The 19,161-nt window shown below is 40.8% G+C and overlaps 2 protein-coding genes across 2 annotated transcripts; both read left to right on the forward strand.

The window, feature by feature from the left end:
* Positions 1 to 814: 814 nt before the first annotated feature.
* On the forward strand, positions 815 to 6,511 carry tspan7 (tetraspanin 7). The gene is made up of 8 exons (XM_042073951.1): positions 815 to 1,047; positions 2,087 to 2,275; positions 2,477 to 2,551; positions 2,658 to 2,753; positions 3,492 to 3,647; positions 4,674 to 4,757; positions 5,062 to 5,161; positions 5,503 to 6,511. Exons 1-7 carry the CDS (start codon positions 961 to 963, stop codon positions 5,128 to 5,130), a joined length of 756 nt encoding a protein of 251 aa, XP_041929885.1. The 5' UTR covers positions 815 to 960; the 3' UTR covers positions 5,131 to 5,161; positions 5,503 to 6,511.
* Positions 6,512 to 8,572: 2,061 nt separating this feature from the next.
* Positions 8,573 to 10,688, forward strand: mid1ip1l (MID1 interacting protein 1, like). Its single transcript, XM_042075005.1, has 2 exons — positions 8,573 to 8,730; positions 9,212 to 10,688. Exon 2 carries the CDS (start codon positions 9,302 to 9,304, stop codon positions 9,785 to 9,787), a length of 486 nt encoding a protein of 161 aa, XP_041930939.1. The 5' UTR covers positions 8,573 to 8,730; positions 9,212 to 9,301; the 3' UTR covers positions 9,788 to 10,688.
* The last annotated feature ends 8,473 nt before the right edge of the window (positions 10,689 to 19,161 follow it).

Below are 19,161 nucleotides of genomic sequence, written 5' to 3' on the forward strand. Positions count from 1 at the left end.
GCTTAACATAATGATTGATGGCAGAGTGGTTTGGCTTGAATTCCCTGCTACTTGAAAACAAATATCCTATTGCTTCCTATTGCGTGCAGAGGGAATTTGAAAGACAACTGATTATCCCGCCCCTCTGACTGAGCACTGCGAACGGTGAGTGCCCAGACCCTACATTTTAATGTGGGTCTGGCTCGCCAGGCTAGCAGAATTACGCACTGCTACTTGGAACGTAACACATTTTTGTTGGCAGGAGGGAGAATGACAGCGATTAACAAATTGCACTTGTTGCTGGTTACCAATAAATAGGGCCCACTATATATTTTTTTGCAAACAACAAAAACAGAAAGGATGGAGACAGCAAAGCTAGAGATGGGCAGGAACAAGGTCAATTGGTAGAAATGCTTGTCAAAACGTTAGGAGCTGGATGTGTGGATGAATGAAGCACAAGTATGCTTTATAAGCATGCACACTGTTTAAAGTTAGGCTAGGCTACACGGTAAACTACAAGTAAACCAAAGTTAAATTTAGTTTTTTTTTAGGGCTAAACTAAACTTTAGGGTTGGATAAACTGGCTACTTTGTTGCTCCAACCCTTCCAACCTTAATGGGGACGGATGTTGACATTTTGCGTGAGAAACCCGGGAAATCTCCCTTATTTTCAATGTTGACAGAGCTATGGAACGAAAGAGAACGTTATATGGCGACAGAAATCAACAATCAAACAAGCCACTTTGATTTTTTGCTGTTTTCATTAATACATAAGTTAGGTGACCCTCCCCTCAACAAAGAATAAAAAGACATGACCCTCCTCTATTTTCCAGCCGGAAACTGAATCCCTACTCATGACGACATTTCCCTTTCGCTTGGAAGCGTCGGCAGAAAAAGTTTTCCAGCTGAAAGACATTGGCAAGGTTCTCTTCTTAACCTACATATTCCAACAGCCCGTTTGTCAAACTTGTTAAAAGACAGGATGTCTCCGCCATCCAGAAGGCTACAAACCAAGCCTGTGATAACATGTCTCAAGACGTTTCTTATTTCGTACAGTCTCATATTTTGGGTAAGTGTGATGGTTTTCAATAAACAACCAATGCCAGCTATCTATGCTGCTAGCAACCATTGATGGAGAAGAAAACAATGGGCTAAAGTTTTCGATGTTGCTAGCGAACAAGCAGCTGTTTAAGGTATTGATTGGAGTAATTTAGCTTGTTAGGAAGTTAAGTTAGGAATTCCCCCCCGCCCCTCGTGATTTAGCCTATGTCAAGATATAGCCTACTCATTTCAAACCACTTGTTAGGTCGTCAAGTCTCCCCTAAAATAAAAAAGTTAGCTAGCAAAGAATATCGCAGATGTTGTCGCTTGCCTGTCCATCACAGCTGTTTAAATAGTCTTGGGTCATGTTGCATCAGATGCATTTGGCTGCTTTTTTCCATGCATGTTATTTATTGAACTTATTGGTCTCAGCGGGTCGTGGTAACCATGTGAATTCTGCCATTTGTGCATAAAAATATCATGATAAACATTCTGTGCGTGTTCGACATAAAGAAAAACATACAAAACATCAATACAAATCACTAATGTGTTACAAAAACTTCACTGGCGTTATCTTTGTATCAATTTATTGAACGTGGCTTTTGGGGTTCGAAGTTCAGAGCAGCACGTTTACATCTCTTTGCCATTTATTGCCGTGTAGTCTTTATCAACCGAGCCAGATGGCCTGATGGCTTCTTGCTAATGACACCCTGAACAGACATGCGCTTCAAAACAGCCGCAGGAGTTCAAATAAATTAGACGTGTGGAGTTGGTGAAAGCTTCCTATGCCTACATGTTGAAATAGACCACATTGGCATAAATAATATTGTAACTGTCAAACATGTATGGAAATATATAAAGTAAAGTTAAATACTTTTGTTGTTTTTGAGCACATTAGTCTGGTACACTTAAGCCAGATCCAGATAACAGAAATTACAAGGTGAGCCAAGGGTATTGTTATCAAACTGGCTTGGCTAGACGTCTTCAAAAATTTCACTTTTAACTCCACTAGATTTAAAATCCCCTCGGGGACTGGTGTTTAACTTTACCCTATGTCTCTCTCCCAGATCACAGGAGTGATCCTGCTAGCAGTAGGGGTATGGGGTAAGGTGAGCCTGGAGCCCTACCTCCACCTTGACACTGAGAATACCACCAATGCACCATATGTTCTCATCGGGACCGGAGCCATCATCGTCATCTTTGGCCTGTTCGGTTGTTTTGCCACATGTCGAGGCAGTCCGTGGATGCTGAAACTGGTTAGAATCACCCATTAGATTCCATTACCGCTATGCCCTATGTTTTTTTAGAAAAAAATATTTTTAAGGTTGTAAATGATATTATGTATTTCAATGTAAATGCGTCAGGATGTGATCTAGAGTGTTGGCTTTTCAACATTTTGTGTTGAAAGTGTTTTAAGGTAGTAATCTTTGTTTTATTGTATCTGCCCATTTCCTCAGTATGCAATGTTCTTGATATTGGTATTCCTTGCCGAACTAGTAGCAGGCATCTCTGGTTTCATCTTCAGACATGAGGTAAAGTCCCACTGTATCACAACAGTATCCCTGGCACATCAATGGCACATTCCAGAACTGAAATCCCTTTCATTGTTCTAAATGACATGCTCTCTTCAAATTTCAGATCAAAGGACTCCTGAAGGGAGTCTACATAGATGCTCTTAATACCTACAACCACACAGATGCCAGAAGCAATGCTGTGGATAGAATTCAGAGAAATGTAGGTGACTTGTAAATGTTTCTGTCAGTTGGAAAGTGTCCATGTTCTTCTGACTACTGAAAGCTCATCTTTGGAGCAAAGCTGAAATCTATGTTTTAGACTTAGGTGCCTTCTTGGAAATATTTGGGTTGCTACCCCTTTAAATACATTGTTTTATTCTTTCATACTCCTTTATCAAAGGCTTTAATAGATAGTTCATCTACAGTATCATCCCCAGCGCTCTAAATGTTCTTAGAGCTGGCTCTGTTGAAGCAACACCAAAGAACTTTCCCTCTGTCGCACACACGTTATTTGTTTATCCAGCACCGGCTTTGCAAATAACGATGTCCACAGACACCAAGTTAGAATATTTTGCATGACTTATAAAAGTACGATGTATTGCGACATCAGATGCAAGTCAAATTTGTAGTTTCTTATGTCTCATTCCATCGAACTACAGATCCGCTACCCGATCTGGCAAACTTACATAGTGCGGTTATAGCCGATAGAGGGCCGCGAAGCGAATGCAGAATTGCCGTTCACCCTGTTAAGAGTTGATTTTGGAAACTATTTTGGAAACATTATTTTAAGGTACAAAAAACTCTTTGGTGTTGCTTTAACAATCCGCTTCAATGTGTCTGTTTAATTTGTTCTAATATCTTGTGACTTAACCGACTGTCCCCAAACCCATTTCAAACCACCAGAATGGCATTTACATTATATTTCTCTCTCAAAATAATATAATTTTTTTTTGTGCAGCTGAAGTGCTGTGGATTGCAGAACTACACTGACTGGCAGGAAAGGCCGTACTTTGCAAATAATGGCATCCCTGAGAGCTGCTGTAAAGAACTTTCTGCCTGCAGTTCTGTGGACCTCAAGAACATAACCCTAGCTGCCACTGTGGTGTACAACAGTGTATGTGCCTTTTTTGTTAAAAGTTTACTGGTTTCCTATTTTGTATAATGTTTTAAATAGCTTATTCAAATAGTACCTCCCATGCTTTTAGAATTAGAATTTTTAGTACAACTGTCCTTAAGTCCTCAGTGCTGAGAAACGTATTGATCCTTTGAAGCTTCTCTTTGGGGAATTAATGTAGTTCAATAGCATTGCACATTGAAGATTTCAAAAATCATCCCATACTTAGGCTAGGGACACACCGCAAGTCTTAATGGTCAATTATGATTTTATTTTGCTCACATTTATTTTATGTGTGGCTGTTGACATTGTTTTTATTAAATGTGGCCAATATCAGATTCCTACCCCAGTGTGGACTGGTGAGTGTTAAACTGACCTGCACATGCAAAACATCAAGAAACAACCACACACATAACTTGCAGATAGCCTGATCTACTGACTGACTACCTTCGTAACTCTCTTCCATTTCCACTGAGTAATGCTATAACCCACATCAGAGAGTGCGCTCCAAACTGCGGCCACGTTGAAATCAGACCTGTATCTGATTTGGATCACATCCAAATCAGATGTGATCCGAAGTGGCCCAAATCCGAATTGAAAAAGCAGGGTTTTTAAACCTTTTACATTCATGCGTCCTCTTTGCTACAGCAGTATACTGCTGCCTGCTGTTGTTAACCATTTTTCCAAGGAAATGCAAAGCACTCTATAAAAGCAGTTGAACCAGAGAGAGTTGAAATCATAAATAATTAAGGATCTTTGGCTGAATGCATGGTTTGTATGTAATGTTATGTAACCTCTACAAATCTACATTATCTGCATTATCAAATCTGTAATAATTAGTCATTATTGCAATCACCCAACAAAGGTAAGCTTATTAAATTGTATCACCCTTTCATTCTCTTGATGTTTTGTGTAAACTCTACTTGCAAACTTCTAACTTCATTGGATAGGTTGAAGCTAAAGTTGTGCTTTTGGAATGTTTGGGTGCCATGCTCTGATGGGTATGTCTTTTACTTTCCTCTCTAGGGCTGTTTCTCACTTGTGACCAGTACAATGGAGTCAAACCTGGGAGTCGTAGCTGGAATATCATTTGGAATCGCTTTCTTCCAGGTGAGAAAAAATATAGGTGGATCTTTTGAGTGTTATTGTTTTTTTCCATAGATACCAAAAGTCATAAATCTGGCAAAGTGCTCATATGACCTATTTAATTTCTTATCTGTTGGAGTCATTATAATCGGATATATATATATATATATATATATATATATATATATATATATATATATATATATATATATATATATATATATATATATTAGAGGAATGTTTTGTTTTCATAAATGATTGTGGATGAAAACAACTTTCATTCTATTGTCTCAGTGCAAACATCTATTGTTTACTCATCTCCTTTTAGCTTATTGGAATATTCTTGGCCTGCTGCTTGTCTCGATACATTACCAATAACCAGTATGAAATGGTTTAGCAGTTCCTTGACTCAGCTACACTTAATGCTGGTAAGTGTTGTGTTATTTTTTGTCCGTTTGTTTTATTGTCCTGTCCACAATTGTATTCTTTAATGACTCCTAATGGTACTGTAGCACTTAAACCTCTCTTTTTGTTTCCACTCCATGCTCTGTAAATGGGCAAAAGGGGTGACTCAGACTGAGCTATACACTATTCTAGCAAATTAACAAATTGCTTGGAGAGCATGACTATTTAAGTAACATAATATGGACAAGACAAATAATAAAAGCATTTCCTATTCTATTCTATGTAAGGCACTGCCCTGCTATGTGGCATGGTGAGAGTTGTTGGCAAAAGACTAATCCCCTTGTTATTCCCTTCTCCCTTTTAGGAATTGGTGGCTAAACAAGATGGAGGCTTGCACAAAGGGAGCCTGTAGTCTTTTAAGTTTTATATATACACACACCTTAGCTGTCCATTTCTTTTTAGACAATACTCCAGCTGCTTTTAAAAAAAAAAAACCATATAGTTCTCGGTGTTGATGACCATGTATAGAGTGGAATATACCAGATAAGGGATTTGATATGAGTATAATTATCCATGATTTATGTGCCAAGATTTTGTTATTATTTTTTTGTGTGTGGGTTGTTCTGATTGTTTGCAGTTCAGTTTAAGGCATGGGAAGGCAAGCTTTCAGATGATTGATTACTTTACTTTTTGTAGCAGTCTTTTCTCTGCACTCCATATATTAGCTTGTAGTATGCCTTCCCTGAAAGGAATGGTGACTTTGAGAATTGAACACCAGATGTCCCTCTGTCTTTTTTTGGTCCTCCCAGCATCCATGCAAAGAGCAGCACAGCTTTAAAAGTATCTAGAGTTTACATTGGTTATAGATATATGATGTAGAATTGACTTGTGCTTTTTTGTGTCAGTGGATAAATGGCATTACTTTAAAACAAGCAAATTTATTGTAGCGTTAAATAATGTGAATTGTTCAGTGCAGATGTAGAAGCTGAATTCTGAATCTGGGTAGAAAAGATTACATTTGGTGGAGACTGGAGGGCTACTCGGTCTCCCAAAGAAGAAGTATGCTAGCAAGTGAACTACGTGTTGAGAGAACAGGTTCACTGGAGTGTATGCCAGTTTATTCACACATTTCACTACTTAACTAGTAGGTGTTATGAGATAAAAGGGTCGTCTCTTGCCCGGCTTAAAGTTCCTGGTATCCATGTTTCATTGTAAAGTACATTCATATTAATTGATGGAATCTCTGAATCTGTTGTATTATTATTATTATTATTATTATTAATAATTAAGCCCTCTCATAATTCATTTCAGTATTATTTGATCAGGTGTGGAAATGGCATCCAAAATAAAATAAAAAAAAGAACTAAACATTGTCTTGTGTTGATATATTTCAAGTGTTTATTTCTTTTCATTTTGATGATTATAACAGACAACTAATGAAAACCCCAAATTCAGTATCTCAGAAAATTAGAATATTTTAAAAAGGTTCAATATTGAAGACACCTGGTGCCACACTAATCAGCTAATTAACTCAAAACACCTGCACAGGCATTTAAATGGTCTCTCAGTCTAGTTCAGTAGGCTACACAATCATAGGGAAGACTGCTGATTTGACAGTTGTCCAAAAGACGACCATTGACACCTTGCACAAGCAAGACCCAAAAGGTCATTGCTAAAGAGGCTGGCTGTTCACAGAGCTCTGTGTCCAAGCACATTAATAGAGAGGCGACGGGAAGAAAAAGATGTGGTAGGAAAAAAATGTACAAGCAATAGGGATGACTGCATCCGGGAGACGATTGTGAAACAAAACCCATTCAAAAATTTGAGGGAGATTCACAAAGAGTGGACTGCAGCTGGAGTCAGTGCTTCAAGAACCACCACGCACAGACGTATGCAAGACATGGGTTTAGCTGTCGCATTCCTTGTGTCAAGCCACTCTTGAACAAGAGATGGCGTCAGAAGCATCTCGCCTGGGCTAAAGACAAAAAGGACTGGACTGCTGCGGAGTGGTCCAAAGTTATGTTCTCTGATGAGAGTACATTTTGCATTTCCTTTGGAAATCAAGGTCCCAGAGTCTGGAGGAAGAAAAGAGGGGTGCAGAATCCATGTTGCTTGAAGTCCAGTGTAAAGTTTCCACAGTCAGTGATGGTTTGGGGTGCCATGTCATCTGCTGGTGTTGGTCCACTGTGTTTTCTGAGGTCCAGGGTCAACGCAGCCGTCTATCAGAAAGTTTTAGAGCATTTCATGCTTCCTGCTGCTGACCAACTTTATGGAGATGCAGATTTAATTTTCCAACAGGACTTAACCCCATAGAAAATCTATGGGGTATTGTGAAGAGGAAGATTCGATATGCCAGACCCAACAATGCAGAAGAGCTGAAGGCCACTATCAGAGCAAACTGGGCTCTCATAACTCCTGAGCAGTGCCACAGATTGATCGACTCCATACCACGCCGCATTGCTGCAGTAATTCAGGCAAAAGGAGCCCCAACTAAGTATTGAGTGCTGTACATGCTCATGTTGTTCATACTTTTCAGTTGGCCAACATTTCATTTGTGTATTGGTCTTAAGTAATATTCTAATTTTCTGAGATACTGAATTTGGGATTTTCATTAGTTGTCAGTTATAGTCATTAAAATTAAAAGAAATAAACATTTGAAATGTATCAGTCTGTGTGTAATGAATGGATATAATATACAAGTTTCACTTTTTGAATGGAATTACTGACATAAATCAACGTTTTGATGATATTCTAATTATATGACCAGCACATGTATAATGTAAATGTATGGTCTTGTAAGGAGAGGTATTTATTATATATATATATATATATATATATATATATATATATATATATATATACATATATATATATATATATATATATATATATATATATATATATATATATATATATATATATATATCGCAAATTATACGGAAGGGGGCAGCAAAGAACTACTCATCCACTTCATGTGCAACCAGTCTACACATTGAAAGTTGAGTGATCCACGTTCTCACGTTCAATCAAAAAAAGTGAGGCTATTATCAAAGATCCTTGATTACTAGCTTTAACCCTCTCTGCTATTATTGTTAACTAAAAAAATCTCAATGCCTAGAATGGTGCACTTCACGCGCCAATCTGATAAAGCCCAATATGTAAGTCCTCCGGATACGAAGTAGGCTTAAGGAAACAATGACTTCATTTGTAAATGGGATAAGATGGTTCTTTTCATTCAACGTCGATGGGCCATTTTGTGGTTAGTTACTTTCACCGTTACGTTTTTACAATCACATAACCTGCATTAAACGCTAAAAGACAGTTGAATCAGAGGTTAAGTGCAACCAGAGACGATATCTTTTTCGCAGCTCTTGTGTCCTATAGAAACCCTGTCATCCTTGTCTTCTCTGATTGGTTATCGCAGCAGTCAGTCCTGCCGGCATCCCCCATATAAAACCCCCTGCTCAGCTGTGAGAGTATGAGGAAGCTGATTGTCTTCTCCAGGGTTGGGAGTTACCTTAAATAATGCTAGAGCAACTCGAATAAACACAAGAGTTACCCATCATTTCTCCCTGAACAGAAGCTGATCTAGGTAAGAATTGCAATGGAATCGTTTCGTGTGATGTTATTCATTCTTTTCACTTGGGCTGCAAGGTCAAATGAATTGAGGACATTTTGTGCTATCTGGCATGGCTAGCTATTATTTCACCCGGAATTGAGGGATGCAAACTGAAGTGCTTTGCCACACATTTGCTTTTCCAAAAACGCTTTTTAGGCTATTATGTTATCGAAACGAACGTGTCCTGTGTTGCTTAACGTAATGGACTTTGAGGCTGTTGTATTCGTTCCTATAAGAGTTGGATAAGCTCTTAATGCCCCTGCGACACAGTTTAGCCTCTAGGTCTGTGATTTCATAGATTAGGTTAAATGTGTTTTCTAGTGTAATTCTAGAAGGTAATGCTCATTGAAATGAAGCGCATTGTGCCGTGTGCTGTGAACTCGTAGCCCGAGTTCATAAATGTTTTTATTTATTTATATATAAATGTTTATTTTATTTTTATATTCTAACACAGGCTTTATCAATTGGATCCAACTGCCAGCTCTACACTCAAGCCTCCATCTTAATCAGGAAGGATACCTTGTACCCCAAGTCTCCGTTCACCATGATGCAAATCAGCAGCGACCCTTGCAACAAGCACTCCCTCCTCAACGTGATGAACCGTTTCATGGCCGCAGCCAACAACATGGACGAGACCATCATGGTGCCAAGCCTGCTTAGGGACGTGCCGTTGGAGGAGCAGGAGAGTAAAGAGCCCGTCAATCACAACAATAACGAACCGGCTATACCGAGTAAACAAAGGGACATGTACGAACATTATCTTCTGCTCAAGTCTATCAAAAATGATATGGAGTGGGGCCTGCTGAAACGAGAGATGAGCAGCGGTGCCAGCTTCCTGGAAATGGCAGTCAAGCAAGAGGAGCACCAGGAGAAGAGCGGCGTGCCACCCGAGGATGGCTCTGATCTTGAGGGCGAGTTTCACTTCCATCTAAGGGGACTGTTCGGAGTCTTGTCCAAGCTCACAGTGCAGGCAGACCACCTCACGAATCGTTACAAGAGGGAGATTGGGGGTGGAAGCCTCATGAGATAGAAATGGGAGTTACATGTCGGAACACTGCTCCTAGGAGCACATTTTTGAAAGGGGAGCGGAATGGGCTGTAACCTCAGCACAACTACAGGGTGTCTAGATTCCTGTGCTACCATTTTGATAGGTCACGGCTCATCAAAATGACTAACTTGTGACCTTCCTTTTCTTTTCTGCTACAGCCTGAGCTGTGGTTCAGTAATGTGCTCCCATGCAGCCACACACTGCCAACAGTGTTTAAACGGTAAACCATTCTTGATCTAATCTCTGCCCATGTAGCTTGCTCTGTAATGGCCACGTGACTCAGAACTAAAGGTGCTGTTATGTAAGATCAGGAGACCCCCATGTAACTTTTTTTTAAAAGTTGATTTTATCATAGCCTACTATTAAACTTGATAGTCTGTGCCATCAACAGGCGCCTGCATCAACTTGCTGCATTTCCAGCACCCTGTATTGTGCACTCAGGATTCTACATGTTGACCCAATCTTTGTGTTTGAGTGTATGTGCCACTCATGGGGGGAGGTGGTGAGGGAGAAGGGGATTGGGGTGATGGACCCACATCCAGGTCCGGACTGTTTTGACTATAGGAGACATTGAATGCTGGCAATTCTGTACCTCCTTTGTATTGGCTTGTCCTTTTGGCCCATTAAATGTTTTTCTGTTGGCCCCTTGTTACTCTGATGCACTCCTGATGTCATACAGTGTGCCTTGGTTTCTTGTATCCCAGTTCTGTTCAGCTGTGTAAGATTTTACATGTGACTTGATGTATCACTTTACGCAGATACGCTCTCCATATGTCATGGTATTGTAAAACCACTAATTTTTATGTCTGTCCGAAAATATTTCAAAAGAATTTTATATTGAACTGTAATGCAGTACAACTGTTGAATAAAGCATTAAAACACACCTCTGACTCTGGATTCTTTCTCTTGACAGTTGTGGATCTCCTATGCTGCTTTTGTAGATTTGATTTTTAATGTGGTGGAACGCCTGAGACTCTTGGCACATTACATTACTTGATGTGCGATGGGTAAACCATAAGTGCATTGCAGTTGGTTAGCAACCCAAACCTTGGTTGAGTTTTAATTGGTTCATCCAATACTATGATACTCTTGTGTTTGACACCATATGAGGGTGTCTTTACCTCTAACCAAAGCGGAGTGTGCTCAGGCCATTTCAGCTTTGGTCAGAGAGGTGCTTGAAAAAGCCAGAAAATCTGCTGGTCTGGACTCAAATGATTTTGTCACTTCAGTCATGCTGCAGACCAAGACATTTGTATCTAAGGCCATTTACATCTTAACTAATCTTTTGATGGCCTGTTGTAGTTGCAGATAATGCTGCCTTATACGGAAGGGGGCAGCTGTGCTGTGACCCAGGTTGATTATGATTCATCTTTTTACTATCCTTACTATGTACAAGTAGGAGAGAAGTAGAAAAGGCTTTAGCTTGGACCGTTAAGTGTTTGTCACCTCATGGTGTCCCACAAATATATATTGTTTCTTAGATACACAAAGCTCAAAATTATCTCTCTTTCTGTATACATTTTCCTCGGCAACAGTCCCAAAATTAATAGCCAATTGGAAATGAGCATTTTTTTTAGCACTCTAGTGGGTTGCACAGTGATTGCCGACAGAAAGAGCCATGGATATCTGCATGACTGTGAGACGGAAACAGAGGTTGAGAGATGTTGGTGTCAACCGAGATGTCAAATGCAGCCATCATAGCCAACTAAGCCATAATGTAGCCTATATAAAGCCACATACATGTGGTGGACAAAAGCCACATACCCGTGGTGGACAGTGCTACCCATGACTCAATGAAAGTGTTGAATGAGTGCAATCAAAGGCAGAATGCTATAGTCAGACCCTCGGCTGCCCACTCAAGTGAACTAGGTCACCCTCATCTGTGCGCTAACTGGGCCAGGCGGCCACTAGAAGCCTATCTGAATGGACACAAATGAAATAAAAAAAATAATGGGATTCACCAGGGCATCTGTTGTGCACACACAGGCTTACGGAGAAGAAGGGGAGTGGGAGATGTAAACCCACTCTAAATCTAACGCAAATCCCCCAAATTAAATTTAAGTGGAGATTAGGGTTTGTATTCATCATATTTTGTTATGCATGTCGTGCTTGTGTGTCTTCTGTAGAATAAACATGGAGTCGAGGCAATCCAGAACGTGGTGAGTTCTAAGGGACATGAGAGATGCAAATCACGTTGAGTGAGAGTGAACGCTGCTGTGAATCTTCCATGTGTGTGTGGAGCCAGGGGCACTGTCCACGTTACCACACGACACGGACTCCGGTCTCCTTGAAGGACATCCAACTTGGCTCCCACAGTGGTGTGAAAACGAAGTTGCAAAAGGCAGATGCAAGACTGAGTCAGGGTCATGCGGTCAACTGGTGAGTTAAGGGCTCAGATAGAGGGGAAAAGATAAGTAATGAAACAAGTTTAATGTTTCTGCACCAAACCTTCATTAAACATTAGTGGAAGGGAGTAAACTTCCTCTAAGACCTCTATCAGTAGACTGACATGCTCTCTAATTATGTTGTGAACACATAAACAAAAGACTCTGTGACGTACATCGAGTGGAGTTAAACAGTGGCATCAGTGAATATACCAGGACTTGCACAGTTTTGGTACAGTAGTCTGCCCATGCCGGTGAGCATGCAGACACTGCGTGATCGGTATGATGAGACTTGGCACCGCTCTCCAGACTGCAAGCGTATCTCACCCAGCTGCCCTTGTCATGCTCACATGCCATGTCAACATTTATTGCTCGGTGTTGCCCAATAGCCATAAAGCTGGCATCTGGCACGGTAGACATTATGACAGTTGCCTTCACCATTAGACATCAGATATGACCCCACAGAGGCCAAGTTTTCTCTTGTGTAAAAGGGCATCTGAAATATACAGCATGCTCGGGTATCAGCCAGACACAGATATATTGTCTTGACTTTGCTTTCATTTTATTTTAACATGTATAGTTTTAACTTTTTCCCAATAAATAAAATCGGACAATAAATATATATCAAATTCATAAAAGCAAAAGTTTAACCAATGGACAGGTATTTTATATTCTAGGTACATTTTTGCTAATATTTTATTAAGTTTAAGTCATGATTTGTTATAATCAGCTTCATTCTAAATTCAAAAGCACTGGGCTATCTTAATTTAGTTTGATTTAATTTAGAGACATGAAAAGTACATGCATGTGCTGATCGTAAGACAAAATTATTCTTTTCAACGTCTTCACCGACATTGTAAACAACTCCCATCTCCTCGATGCACTCCAAAGATCTAAACATGTTTGCTGGGCCTGTGCTTCTACTGTAATGGCCAGTGCCTGACTGTGGTTAGTGACGCTTGAAGAGGCCACCCTATTACGCAACATCAGCTGGTTTGATGCCTCTGCTCACACCATGTCTCACAAAGGGCTGCCTTGTGTGGAGTAATCAGGGTCAGGACGCTGCCACAGCAGCGGCAGCAGCAGCAGTTCACTACCATGCAGCATCTCCAGAAGGAGACACATGTGAAGGCCACTCGCTCGCCACAGCCTCCCTGTTCTTCAAGGGGGGAGGGAGTGGAGGTTGGGTGTGGTGTGGTGTGTGTGTGTGTGGGGGGGGCGAAGGTGTCATGGATCTTCTGCAGAATCAGTTCAGCTTCACTTGAAACTGCACAGATATGCCAACTGTAACAGGACTGGTGAGTTGGCAGGGTGGTGTTAATTGGCACACTATTTCCATAAAGTTGTATCATTTTATTGCTATCACTGTTTTATGGGAGAGGAGATGCTGTGCTGGTAAAACTGTTGGTTTAAATATTGTCCTTGATCTTAACACTTCCCCCTGAAGTAATCATCTGAGCGCTTTTTTGTAGGGGAAAGATCAGCACTCTGGGCAGTGTTGGAGACTAGTGAACAACACCTAGTTGAACTTCATTTTGCATACTTTACAGCAGACATGGTTTAACTACAGTATAAGTATTAAAATTACTTTTTGGCATTTTTCGTGTCATTAAAACCACTAAAAACAGTTTGGCATCATATGTTTCTCTAGTCCTTTGACCAGGCCCTCCATCGTTTTGCTTTACTGTGAATGTATGCCCTGTTGACAAGGTACCGGTCAGGTAGCCACTACCACACACTTGACTTTTGTGTACTGCAAAAAAGGGTGGTCATTGATCAGTGCTCAGACAATAATGTATTAATGCATGAACCTACCAAATCTTAGCCCGAGGATGATTCACCGTGGCCATACTTCAGCAAATATGTCACTCACTAGCTCCACCGACAAAACGTATGTTTTTACTTATGAGTTATGCAAGCCAAGAGTAAATACACCCTCTACTCTCTCTAATGCAACACCATCAACCAAATCAAAAAAGATATACAGAATGAATCTTACTTTTTGGTTTAGGTATGATCAGTGAACAAGTAGGCATTGTTGCCTTTAATCACATTTCACATCACATGTAGTACATTGTGAATTTGATCTTTTCTTTTGCAAAGTAGTTTGAACCACTTTTTTCAATTAATCTAACCAAATGTCTCTGTAGGATAGCTTTGCGGTAAGAGAAGAGAAGAAATTGGTAGTTTGTTAAGCTATGCTTTTAAAGTAGCTTCCTCAACTCTGGCTGTGGGTTACTATTTAACTGGGGTGATGTTTTTGATCTTGAGCTCACTATTGATAAAAGACAAAACCAGTATGCTCTAGTCTAGATAGTGTGAGGAATGCATTCTTTAAGGTTTGTTTTCCAGTGGTCGAAAACAAAAACACTCTCAGTTTTGGAGGGCAGCGGTGCCGTTCACCCCCTCAGGATAAATCTTTTGTCTGGCCACAGCTGTAAAGACTGGAACATGGTGTTCCTCATTTCTGCAGATGGCTATACCACCGAGCAGCTTTCAGCATGAGGGCCCGGGCTGTGACCCACCCCCAACTTCTGGAGGAAACAGCAGCCCCTTGGGCTACAACCAGAGTCTCCACAGCACTGTAGGTCTGTATGAGTGGAGTTTTTCCCTGTGCTTTACTCTTTGCTCTATGTCAGTGCAAAGATGTTGGAAACAACCCGCTATTCTGATACTGCATGGCATGCACACAGACAAACCTAATCTAACTGGGTGCACCCCCTCCCCCCCCCCCCCCACACACACACACACACACAAACATACACACACACACACACCCCTTCTGTACTAAGCCTCCATGAGCGTATGAGGAAATCGAACAGTACGTGCAGAAAGTCTCTTGAACAAAAACCAAGGTGGAGCAAAAGTACACAGCACGTTTCATACAGCCATAGAATTGTCATACATGCACACAGTCTCTCTTTCTCTCTCTCTCTCTCTCTCTCTCACACACACACACACACACACACACTAACCCAGCCATACACAACTTCCTCAGCAAGGCTATGACTAGCATGCCCACACAACACACACACAAAAAAACTCTATACCCTAAGAATGTTCCGAGCAGACGAGGTTATGTAACCAGACAGATGGGCGTGGAGACCAGCCGGGGCTGTTTACTGCCTGATACAAGTCGTCTCCATGGTTCCACCTACTGTTCTTTCGCCTGCACAGATAGATTCACCCACTTACTAAGGCCAGTAGTTCATATTGATCAGCAATGTTATCTCTTTGCGCTGCAATCAATACTCTGTGTGCATTTGTGATAGAATATGTGGTGAATTAGAAAAAAACATTTACTGATTACTTTATAACCTGAATGCACAAGTGCTTCGTTATAGCCTATATGACAAGATAAGAGGAAAAGATGAACATAGGTCAGTGCTTGCCTCCATGGTGGTTTAATCAGGTTTATATCAATATAATTTAACACAACAGTGGCTACTAAGTTCTCAGGTTTGCAACTTCACAGCAAGCACTGCCCCAGGCCCAAGGCTCCTGCACTGATACCCCCACTGAAGTGGGTCTGTTTGTAGTTTAGACAGGAGAGTCAGTGTCAGGCATACGTCAAATGCCATGTCTTAAGTCTGCTGAGATAGATTTGACCGGTGGCCTTTACTGAGTTTTAGGGAAAAAATAGTTTAAGGATTGTAAACAATTTATCATTCACGTCTGATTGTAATCTTCACAGCTTCTGCTTCTCTCAGCACAAGTTGAATCTGAGCATCTGGGCTATGTGGAAATAATGCAGGCCTACATGCAATAATTGTGTGGTTTGTGTTGCCTTTTTCTGTTGTGCAACATGGTGAAGAAATTGTCAGTCTCTTTTCTGTTTTCCTCTACCTTTATTTTTTCGGTCTGTTTCTCTGTCTGTTTACGTGTCTGTCCATCTTCCTCTTATTCTCCTGCTTTGCCCACTTTATATTGATGTGTTGCTAAAGCCATGACCACGCCCACTGCGCAAAGAGACCTATTTTGGACATCCAATTTCAGGTGCAGAGTGTAACGCCAGATGACGTCCAGTATTGATTTCCACAGGACCTTTGTATAACGTCCAAAACAGGTTAAATAGGTAGTCCTATTGACGTCCAAATGGGGTCATAGTTAGACTACAAAATAGCCTAGTTTGCACGTCCTGCAGTCTTCCAGAATTGGTCTTGGACCGACGGACGCAATAAAGACATGATCTGCATGTCCATCAGACGTCTGACTTCTAATAATTATTGGGCGATAAGGCCGAGATCATAAGCAAAAGCAGGCCAATAAGTAAAAGGCTGAATCTGATGAACTATGAACTCTAATTGGACTGTGATCACTGTCTAGACTGTAGAGAAATGCCTGTCCACGTGTGGATCGTGTTAGCAACACTTGCTGACCGGCCAGCAGGCATGATTTAGTCCGAGTGGCAGACGGTGATGTGTGGCAATACGTGACTGGCAGAAGCTCTTAATAGCGGCTAAATTTAGTGTCCAGGGATAGTTGTTCAGGACAGGGCCAACGGGACAGAAATAGTGACACATAATCTACCATTTGCACACAGGTTAACCTCTCATTTGCATTCAGACCTGCACTCGCAGGCATTCACCTCAGTGACATAATGGTGGACAAAAGCACTCCCTTTACAGGTCCTTTGAATGAAATCGGGTCAGGCATGGGGCTACACCAGTTCAGAAGTAGCACTAGGTCAGGCAGGTTTCACTGGTCGACAGAATGCATGGATTTACTGGTGAAAATGTTTTCCTTATTGATATTCACACCGTGCAGGAGAAAGTGACTGTAATCACATTGCATTGTTCTACAAAAATGTTAAACTACATTTTCAATGTCTGTCTGAGCTACATTGAGATGCTTTATCCAGTGGGCCAAAGCAAGCAACTGCATGCAGCTTGAATGGGAAATGGCTGAAAAGGAAGTTTTGTAAAGGAAGTTTCTAAGCTGCAGAGGCTCGCTCACTCACTCTGCCCCCTCCCCTTTTGTGTGTGTGTGTTTTTTTTTTTAAGTTACATAATCAGTCCAGGCGATAAAACCCACTGAACTTTCCAAAAACAGGCAAGAGTGAGATTTCACATAGGGTATATATGATTTAGCATTCTGCTACTGGATGCTTGAAGTGCAAACATGAAATAAAAGAGTTTTTTTTTCACAATTTTTTTTTCACACTTCAGTAGATGGTAACCGCAACAGCGCCGAGCTACTCAGGGGGAAGGGCTGTTTTTCACAAACTGTTTTTTTTTAAACATAAATGCATGTGCATGTGTTTTTTAACCACTACACTGAGAAATATCAATACTTTATACAGAAATGTAAGGAATGATTCAAATAGCTAAAAAGTCCATTCTGATATTTGATTTGGTGTTTGGGCCATTCAGCATATCTCATACCATATCTGCATTCCCTGTGGCCCTTGAGGTGTTAAGTTTCCTCTGGACTGCACAAGTAAAAAGGTTGTTTCACTGGTGTTGAACAAAGTGGTAGCTCTGCAATGGACCTATCAGTAAATCTGTATTCCTCGAGGTTAATGATAGTTTGCCTCTTTTTCAAACCAACAATCTCCTTTGAGTCAGTAAGACGAGTGCAAAGAGCTTCTCTTCAGTGTTATCCCGTTAAACTGAGATGACACTCTGTACTGTAAGAGTACTGCTACTCAAGGTAAGGTAATTAACACTGAGCTTCAAGGGACTTAATTAAGTCACCATGTTCAGTTTTAGCTCAATGTGTCTGGTGACAGATTATGTGCAGTCAAAAGTGCCCCTGGGTCAAACTGTCAGTGCATTTTTTTAATATGCTGAAAACGTTAACTTCATCCATAAATGTAGTCTTGTGGAGGCATTTCTTTTCAAATCAGTTCATCCTTATAAATGCTTTTACAGCAATCACTAGTCAATTTCCATTTCTTTATACAAAAATAAACACAAAATGGATGCCACATGAATCTAGTAAACCTACTCAATAGAATATAGCAAGGAATACTTTTCTGAGGAATGCTCATGTGGTTCTTCTCTAGGTGCTGCCATTATGAAATGCCAGTGGATCTTGTAGAGACCTGTCCCAGTTTTAAACCAATAGGAACCCACTGCCCTACTGAAGAGAACCAATCAGCACAGCAGATTTACAGGGGCTCGCTGGAGTGACTGTGAAATTTGAATCCGTATGAGATCACTGGGTTGTTCTTTTAGAAGTTCCAACTAAAGACCAACAGGAAAGACACTAAACAAATGTTTTCCTCTCCTCAGCAAGTTAACCATGGCTTTGAACACTTTGTTCCATGTCAAGTCTGTAAACTGAATGTGGTTTTCTACACTTCAAACACTTTCTTTCGAAACAAGAGTGAGATCAGCCACCTTAAAAAATCGGCCCCAAAACACCTCTCTAATGTTGATGCAAACACACTTTGACGTTCAGCATGGTTTCAGTCTGAGTCAGATATTACAGTATCCAGCAGAGACCATTCCTCTCCGAGACGACTGCACGAACTGTAGTTACCCTACAGATTTACATGTATACTTTGCACTGCTGTGTAAACCAATCATGGAGTGCGACCACCTGAGCAGCAGCAGGCCAGAAACCAATCACGGGTGGGGGGATCTATGCTATGTCTGTATGTCAGTGAAGGATTATGGCATGGGAATGCGTACGTGGGTTAAGGGGTGTGTGTGCAGCACTATGCTGTGACTCACGGTCAGATGTCTGTACAGAGCCCAGCTGTTTTACAGCACGGATTCCCCTGTTATCACACACAAGGATGAATGCAAACTGATAACTGGTCTTCCCCAGAATGGATGTTTAATTACAGGGCATACAAATTCACTGTACTGTTCTTCCTGGCTTCTTCTTATTACAGTGCATGAAAATGCACTGTATTGTTCTTCCAAGGCTTTTTACAGTGCATGAAAATGCACTGTACTGTTCTTCCTAGGCTTCTTATTACAGTGCATGAAACTGTACTGTTCTTCCTAGGCTTCTTCTTCT

Source organism: Alosa sapidissima, chromosome 20 (genome assembly GCF_018492685.1).
Source record: "Alosa sapidissima isolate fAloSap1 chromosome 20, fAloSap1.pri, whole genome shotgun sequence".
Taxonomy (NCBI): domain Eukaryota; kingdom Metazoa; phylum Chordata; class Actinopteri; order Clupeiformes; family Clupeidae; genus Alosa; species Alosa sapidissima.